General features: G+C 32.9%; 1 protein-coding gene across 1 annotated transcript in view; it reads left to right on the forward strand.

Annotated features, from left to right (window-relative positions):
• Positions 1-4,847: 4,847 nt before the first annotated feature.
• The window catches only part of LOC119676029 (uncharacterized protein K02A2.6-like), a 5,295-nt gene continuing 225 nt past the window's right edge, over positions 4,848-9,917 (forward strand). Inside the window, exons 1-2 of the mRNA XM_038087252.1 lie at positions 4,848-5,081; positions 7,502-9,904. Coding sequence (XP_037943180.1) covers positions 4,848-5,081; positions 7,502-9,904 — 2,637 coding nt within the window. The remainder of the gene's footprint in view (positions 5,082-7,501; positions 9,905-9,917) is intronic.

Here is a 9,917-nt window from a genome sequence, read left to right on the forward strand (position 1 = left end):
AGAAGACGTCAAATCATATCGGCCAATAAGTCTACTTCCGATCCTGTCAAAAGTTATGGAAATCCTGTTTCTAAAGCGCCTTACTCCGTTTATCCAACAAAACAGACTCATACCTGACCATCAATTCGGCTTTCGCCAAAAACATAGCACAATAGAACAAATTCACAGACTTGTCAGACATATCCTTAGTGCGATAGATGGTAAAAAATATTGCACTGCGGCATTTATAGATATTTCACAAGCGTTTGATTGAGTATGGCATGAGGGCCTCCTGTTCAAGCTAAAACTGTATCTACCTCTAAATTTTTTCATATTTATAAAATCATACCTCTCGGCTAGGCACTTTTTCGTTAAGCATGGAAACGAAACTACAGTACTTCATGATATAGAAGCAGGAGTACCTCAAGGTAGCATAATGGGACCAATGCTTTATCTTTTATTTACTGCGGATCTTCCCTTTACCGATGAGAGTGTTATCGGTACATTTGCAGACGACACAGCTATTTTATCAGTTGACAGTGACCCAATCCGTGCTTCCACCAAACTTCAAACCTGCCTTGATAATGTTGCTCTCTGGATGATAAACTGGCGTATTAAACCGAATGAATCAAAATCTGTCCAGGTAACATTCACTACAAAACGTTCTACGTGCCCGCCGGTCTTAATAAACAATACTCAATTACCACAAGCTGTAGAAACAAAATACTTGGGCATACATCTGGATAGTAAGCTAACCTGGAAATCGCACATATTCAAAAAGCGTAAAGCCTTGGGTCTTAAATTACGAAACTTATTTTGGTTCCTCAGCCGAAATTCCAAACTGTCACTCGACAATAAGCTGCTTATATACAAATCTGTACTTAAACCTATATGGAGTTATGGGACCCAATTATGGGGTACTGCAGCAGACTCAAACCTGGCAATTATACAGCGCTTCCAATCTAAAACACTACGAATGATCACAAACGCACCTTGGTATATAACGAATGAACAGCTACATAAACAATTACATGTTCGAACAATCAAGGATTTTAAAGAATTACGCTCAACGCTTATATATGCACCCAAACCCTCTGGTTACTCAACTGATGTCCCCTTCCAATACCTTTACAAGGCTGAGAAGAAAAACATCGCGAGACATTTTAAATATGTATATGTAGACAATACACTTTTATTTTAAATATATATGGATATGTCACTGGGCATAGTCCATACGTGCCTTTCTTTTTATATCGTAATAACCATTATTACGATTTAAATTTATATATATTACTTATTGTCATTCATTCCTGACAGATTGTAATAAATAAATGGATTTCAAAAAAAAAAAAAAAAAAATATTCGCAGCCTGTGATCCACTGGTTTTTATGGTAAATAGCTGTAGGAAGACACCACAGATTTCGACATTTTTACATCAGGTACCAAATTCTTCATATCTGGAGTTGGTCTATTCATTTTATGAATTAAAATCTTTCTTCCAGAAGATCGTTTAAAAAAAGATATTTGAATCAAATCTTTAATCACACATTTATCCATTTCTAAATATTATTTTTCACTTCAAATTTCTTTAATTTTTTTCTTTACTTTTATCATTTGCTAGTATAAAATTCCAATAATGACTTTGTTTTTGGTTTATTTCCCACCTCTGCATAAGAGTAAGAAACTCTCATGCATTCATTTACTCTTTTACTTTGTATTTACTATGGGCGGTTCAATTTTTTTATTTGCCCATATAAAACGGCAACCGCGACTTTGATTGTATTTGCACGCTTTGTATGAACTTGGGGTTCAAATTGGTCGAGTGAACCTCTCGTCAAGTGTAAAGCGAGTTTCGCTCAGTCATTTCTTTTCTCTTTTGTATTTACTTTGCATAACATTGGAAGATCACCATTTTTATTGAACCGCTTGCACGCATTAATTTAAGAGTTATGATTATTTTACGTACTTATTTTGCGGGGCTTGTTTTCTCTTTTATTTTTATATTTGTTTGTATGTTTTGTATTTATTCAATATTGAACATAATCCTAATGTGAATGTTATTTCATTTGCATGCTTTGTAAGCAGCGCGGTGCAGTTTTCATTCTGAACTTTAGTATATTTTAAGAGGAATGTGTTTTCTGTTTTATTAATTATAAGTAATGTTGGATGTAACTAACATATGTATGTGTGATTTTGTTTGTATTGTGCATTTTGTGTTTATGTTAATATGTTTGGAAAAGCTATTATAAAAAATGTTAAATAGCAAAATAGCGAGATTATTTACCTAATAAAAAAAAAGATCTAATAAGGAAGCTTTGTTAAGGTGTTCAGTGAACACTCTGAACCATTCGACGCCCCGCCTCTGGTCTACGATATTTTGTAACTGTATTAGAATCTCTTTTTTTAACATTAGTTGAATTACCGATCTGGAAAACGAAGATGGTATGACAGCGAAAAGAAATATAAAATTATATAGCATAAATAACTTGTTAAGGAAACTAAGATGATTGTTTTTGTAAAATTCGTAATCTTGCGGAATTTTTGCAAGCTTCCACTAGTCAGAATCGTTTTTAACAGTATTTAATGCTTAAATATTTTTTAACTGTCACTAAGGTTTTTTTTTGCGACAAAGATGTGTATATCGAGATCTAAATGCTAAGTAAAAACTACAATGGGTTTAAGATTTTATTTTTGATCCTAAGGGATAAAAGTATTTTTTACTTAATTCTATTTGTGGGTTCATAACTCTTATTTGAGGTGTGGCTTAAATTTACATCTAATTTTACATCAATCTGCATATTAGTACTGTTATAATTAGAAAAAGTTGCCATGTCTAGACATTCTCTATATTTAAGTGCACAAACTTCTTCCCAACACATTTTTTTCCGAAGTTGTACGTTATTCGAAATCATTTTGTTACTACTTGTTAATCGTATGTTTGAATTTAATGTCAAATAATTGGATGCCTTAATTGATATGTAGGCAAAATATATTTTGCAACAAATACAATATAATAAATCCATATATATGTAAATAAAGTTATTTGATAGGGAAGATAAGGTAGTGAAGCGAAAGCAAGATAAGCAGAAAAAAAAGAAGAAAGAGAGGATAAGAAATAGAAAAGAAGTTTTTAAGAAGTTTAATAAGTTTTGATAAGTTTGAATATATAAAGTTAAAACACAAATTGTTAAATACTAAATTAAATTTTTCGATTAAAGGAGTTTTGTTTTATTTAATAAAAGTTTGAAGTTCCTTAAGAATATCAAGAAATATTGCGTTTTTTTTAATAACTACATGGTGTCAGAAATGGTGCTCACATAAAAGTAGCCGACCTTGAATTGTGAAGTGCATGTCAAAATTGCTATATAAATCGCTAATGAAAAATTTGCGCGAATCGTTATCTGAATTAAGTACAAAGCAATTGCAAGAGCTTTTAAAAAAATACGGGTTACCTTATTGGTATGATTTAAAAGTAAATTTAATAAACCGGCTGGAAATATTTATGGAAAATTCGGTGAAAAATTGGAGATCTGAATTAGAAAATAACGAAGTAACACTTAGTAAAGAAGAAAAATTAGTGAACGCGAATAATAATAATATACCCTTTCTTGGGTGCAGGTTCTAAATGATCTGGGAAATGTTTGCGGCATAAATTGGAATCAACAAACAGCATCGAGAAATATTTGGAAGGCAAATAATGAACTGCTGTTGGCATTTCTGAAAACTGATTTGAGGGACAAATATATAAGTAAATCTCAACAAACTAACCGAATATATAAAGACTTAACTCCATCACTAGGAAAGGAATATACATATAGTTGACATAACACAAATTAAAAATATCACCTGGATACTCAAAGCAAGAAGTAGCATGATACAGCTAAATGGTAACAGGTTTGATATATATACAAGTAGATCTGCGCTCTGTAGTATGTGTAACTTAGATGAGACTGAAGATATTGTGCATTTCCTTGGCCGTTGTCCTATTCTACAAAAGTTTCGATTAGCTTACTTTAGTAAAGCTATTCTATCTTATGAAAACATTATAAATATTTTAAATGGTTCTGAGGTAGAATGGGTAAAAGTAGCAGAATATGTAAAAAATTGTGTAGCATATCGGTCTTATTTAATATCAAAATATAATAATTAATATATAGTTTATAGCTTATCTATCATTTATAATGTGTTATTATACAACTATTTTTAATACTACTATTACACTATAAGTCGACGGACGACATTGTGTCACAGTCGCTATTTTAATTATATTTATTTTTATTTTTATTTATATATTAATTTAAGATACATCATACTGTAAAAATGAAATTTAAAATGAAAATAAATATACATACATACATACATACATAATAATAATAAAATCAAGAGCGACACGGCGGACGGTGTGCAGTATATTCACAATACTGATTTTGCAATTAAACAAATACAAAGCAGTGTAGAAAAAAATCAATCGTACTTAAAAGCGTACAAAGCAGAATTCAAAGAGGCTCTTAAAACTAATGAAAATGAAATAAAATCCTTGTTAAAGGCTGTTGAGGCTAGATATAGTGAAAGAATAAAAAAGCTTATTAATATTCAAGAAGTTTATGAACAAAAATTCAGCTCCTTTGAAACAAAATTAGCTGATATGACAAAAAGTGTAAAAGAACTAGGATGAGAAAATGTATAAAACACCTATTAACAAGGATCAGCCTAGTTTTATTACCTATGCTGCTAAGTTGAAATCTGGTTTAAATAAAAATGTGCCAATCACTCTTAAACCAAAGAATAAACAGCAAAGTGAAGAAACAAAAAAGGAATTAAAGCTAAAAATAAATCCATCTAATCTTAATGTTAAAATTCATGGTTTTATGAGTGCACAAGATGGAGGAGTAACAGTGAAATGTGGTACTACTAAAGAAAGAGAAATTTTAGCTAGTGAAATGAAAAAAAAACTCAGTGACAGTTATATTATTTCAACACCGGATATGCGTAATCCTAAAATAATGATATCTGGAATGTCTGAAAAATTAGATGCTGATAAAATTATAAATGCAATTAAAAATCAGAATGAGATTGCTTTTCGCTCAATTAAAGTGCTAAAGGTATATGAATCATACAAAAACAAAATCATTTTTAATGCTATTGTTGAATTAGACAGTACTGCATTTGCTAAAATAATGAAAGAGCGTAGAATTAATGTGGGTTGGGATAGATGCCTTGCTTATAAGAGTTTTAATGTAATGAGGTGCTTTAAGTGCTGGGACTTCAATCACAAAGCAAGTGTATGTAAAGAAAATGGAGTGACTTGTGCAAAATGCAGTGAAATTGGGCACTCTCATAAAGAGTGTGTAAGCAGCATTGTAAAATGTATAAACTGCGTGAAGATGATAAAAACACGTAATCTCAAGGACATCTCTACAGATCATGATTGCAGGGATATGAACTGTAAAACTTTACAACGAAGACTTAAATTTGAGGCAGATAAAATTAATTATCAATCATGAATGATCATAAAACCTTAATAAACATTCTTTGTGCTCAATATAATAATTTCAATATAGTTCATTTTAATGCTAGAAGCCTAAATGGTCTTAAACTTGATCATGTAAAATCAGTGTTTGAAGACTCCAGTGTTGACATTATTTGCGTTTCTGAAACATGGTTAGATAATGAGATCAGTAGCTCATTTTTTTCTATAAAAGGTTATGTTTTATATCGCCATGATAGAAAAAACAGAAAAGGAGGTGGAGTTGCAATTTATTGCAAATCTTATTTGAGTAGTCAGTTAATAAGTACTTCGGATGAATCAGATATTGAATTTATTTGTGTATCTATTAGCTGTCATAGTAATAAAATTTTAGTTTCCTGTGTCTACAATCCAAATAACAGATTCTCATGCGATCCATTATTCGACTCGTTTCTCTCAGTTGTACATAATGATTTTATCGCAGTACTTGGTGATTTTAAGTATGACTTTTTAGTGAATTGTAGTAAAGTCCTGAAACTAAAAGACTTATTAGCCATGATGGGCCTAAGTATCATTAACGAAACTGAACCAACTAGATACTGTAACAGTGTGCGACCTAGTCTTTTAGATATAGTTGCTGTATCGGATCCTAATAAAGTCTTACTATTTGAGCAAATCTCTTTTATATCTGATCATGATTTATTGTTTGCTACATTGGATTTTAACCCAAACAGGAAATCTAGTCCTAGCTCTTTTTCTTACAGAGATTTTAAATCAATTGATACTATCAGATTATTTGATGAACTAAATACTGTTGATTGGAGTGATTGCTGGTTTGTTTCAACTTCTGACGATAAGTTAGATAAATTTAATAATATATTTTGTCAATTTTTTTATCGATTTGTTCAGCTGCGGACTATTACTATTAAAAGTTCCTCCTGTCCTTGGCTAAACCCTCAGATTAAAAGAAAGATAAATTACAGAAACAAAAAGCATGCAGTGTGGAAAAAGTTTCCTTCGACCTATAACTGGATGCGAAGGCAGTAAGCATTGCTAAATCGGCGTTTTATAATATTAAGCTTGACACTACACAGCCAACAAAGAATATCTGGAGGAACATTAAACATTTGGGATTAAAGCAAGATAGTACAACACATTGTGAACTAAGTCCAAATGACCTAAATGATTACTTCATTTCGTGTATTAATGTAAATTGTAAAAGTATCTCTTCGACATTCCCAATTTCTAATGTATGTACTTCCAGTGAGAGGTTTAATTTTATAGGTGTTAGTGAAGAAATAGTCTGTAAAAGCTTGATGAATATAAAATCAAATGCCGTTGGATTGGATAACCTTCCTCTCAAATTTCTAAAGCTTACTTTGCCGTACATAATAGCTCCTATTACACATATAATTAATCATTGTATAACAACGTCAACCTTTCCTATCATGTGGAAAAAGGCTAAAATTATTCCAACTCCGAAGAAGTCTAACGCTTCGTTGACTTGTGATTACAGACCTATTAGTATTCTTCCATCACTGTCCAAAGTTTGCGAGCTTTTAATGGCTAATCAAATTAATGTTCATCTTGAGCGTTTCCAACTCCTCTCTCCATTACAGTCTGGCTTTAGAAAGAGTCATAGCTGCTCTACTGCCATGCTTAAAGTTTTAGAAGACGTTCGACCTAGCTATGATAATGATATGATTACAGTTTTATGTCTTTTAAACTTCTCTAAAGCATTTGATCGTGTTGATCATTCCATACTATGTAAGAAATTAACTAATTATTTTTTGTTTTCGTACTCTGCCTCTAAATTTATATATAGTTATTTAACAGTGAGATCGCAGACTGTATTCTCTGCTAATAATTATTCGAATTTTAAATCGTTGCCTACTGGTGTTCCACAAGGGTCAATCCTCGGCCCACTGCTTTTCTCATTATATATAAATGATGTTTTCTCCATATGTAAATACTCCAAATTACATGCTGTTGGAAATGTATAATCATAATTGAATAGTAGGCTATTCTTATTCAGTATTAAATTTCAAACTGCAGTTACCTGTTATTGAATGTTATGCAAATAATCCTTGTGACAGTCAACAAAGTTTAACCGCATCTCTACATGAACTCAGATGTCAACATGCTAACATTTTTTCTTCGAAATTGGGGCGTTGTACGTTGTTCAAAGCTGAAATCAGATTGAAGTCAGATGCTAAGCCTAAATTCTTTAAACCATACAACCTGCCGTTTGCGAAAAGAGAAGACGTTCGCATCGAAATTGATCGGTTGGTAAATATTGGAGTTTTGAAAGCTATCAGAAGCAGCGTCTGGGCCGCTCCTATAGTTGTAGTGTCAAAGCCAAATGGAAAATTACGTATTTGTGCAGATTACAGAATTGGTGTGAACTCGCAAATTGAGATTGACAGGTATCCAATTCCTAGAGTTGAGGAACTTTTTTATAAACTTCAAGGAGGACAATTTTTCACAAAAATTGATCTTAGTGAAGCGTACTTGCAAGTAGAATTGTCTGACGCAACAAAAGAACTTCTAGTAATTAATACGCCATTTGGTTTGTTCCAGTTTCAACGACTGCCATTCGGTATTGCCAGTGCTCCTGGCATATTTCAACGTCTTATGGAAGAAGTAACCGCTGGAATACCGAACTGTGCAGTTTATTTAGATGATATAATCGTAACAGGTCGAAATAATAAAGAACATTTGAATAATGTTTTCAAAATTTTTCAACGTTTGGAAGAATACGGCTTGACATGTAAAAGCGAAAAATGTAGTTTTGCGCAAGAGCAGGTAGATTATGTTGGACACGTAATCAATGTGAATGGATTAATGCCCACAGGAAAACGTGTAGAGGCAATCAAATTAATGCCGCGTCCTCGTAATATTCAAGAAGTTGAAGCTTTCATGGGAAAAGTTAATTATTATAACAAATTCATTAAACAGTTTTCCATATTAGCTGCTCCTTTAAATGAACTAAGGAAAAAGAATGCTGTGTTTAAATGGACAGCATATCATGAAGATGCTTTTCAAGCATTGAAGAATGCTATGATCAAAGCTACGGAACTCGTTCATTATGATGATAAGAAGCCTATAGTGTTAGCAGTAGATGCTTCTAAGTATGGAATAGGTGCAGTAATTTCACATCGTTATGCTGATGGTTCAGAGAAGCCAATCGCGTATGCTTCAAAAAAATTAAACAGCAGCCAAGAACGCTATTCTCAAATCGAAAAAGAGGCATTAGCAATAATTTATGGAGTGACCAAGTTTCATCAATATCTTTATGGAAGACGTTTTGAATTAATAACTGATCATCAAGCATTGACAACACTGTTTAATCCGAATAGAAAGTTGCCAGTGATGGCGTTGCATCGTTTACAGCGTTGGGCTATTGTACTTCAAGCATATGAATACATTATACGGTTCAAAAGTTCATCTCAGAATGCTAACGCTGATGCTCTTTCCAGATTGCCGTGTGGGGATGACATACAATTTGATAGAAAGGAAGTTGTGATGTTAGATGATGTCGATACTGTTTATCAAAATGCTGTGGATTATCTTCCAGTAAATGCAACATTAGTAAAGGATATGACTGCTAATGACAACACTCTTCAACGTGTCAGCAGATATGTACAAGATGGCTGGCCTGAACAATTGCCGAAATCTGAAGGTAGTATCAAACCGTACTTTAATCGCAGATTTTGCTTATCATTTCAGAATGGAGTGTTACTTCTTCAGGCTGAATATACTAGAGTGGTGCTACCGAAAGCACTGCAATCTCAAGTATTAAATTTGTTACACGAGGGTCATTGGGGTAAAGGTCGTATGAAACAGATGGCAAGACGATATGTGTGGTTTCCTCTTATTGATAAAGCCATAGAACGTATTCATGATGATTGTTCATCTTGTCAACAAGGTGCAAGTCAACCAAAGCGAGAATTTTCTGCATGGCCAGAACCTAGTAGGCCGTGGGAAAGAGTTCATTTGGATTTCGCGGGTCCATTCTTTAAACGTATGTGGCTCATAGTTGTGGATGCATATTCAAAATTTCCATATATTGTGGAACTATCAACAATAACAGCTGTAACAACAGTTGGAGCTCTACAAAAAATTTTTTCTATCGAAGGTCTTCCGTGCACTATCGTGACAGACAACGGAACACAATTCACGTCCAATGAATTTCAAAAGTTTTGTGAAATGAACACAATTCAGCACCTCACGTCTGCACCTTTTCATCCGGCTTCGAATGGGTTAGCGGAAAGACATGTGAGAACTTTTAAGGAAGCAGTAACAAAAATTATGAAAGAGGAACAACATATTGACAAAGCGTTGTATAAATATCTTACAACGTATAGAACTACTCCAAACTTAGCAACTGATAAATCGCCAGCAGAGTTGTTACATGGGCGGCAACCAAGAACCATTTTATCGGCGTTGTTCCCGAAAGTTATGGAGACTA

The sequence above is a fragment of the Teleopsis dalmanni genome, chromosome 2, assembly GCF_002237135.1.
Source record: "Teleopsis dalmanni isolate 2A chromosome 2, ASM223713v2, whole genome shotgun sequence".
Lineage (NCBI taxonomy): Eukaryota > Metazoa > Arthropoda > Insecta > Diptera > Diopsidae > Teleopsis > Teleopsis dalmanni.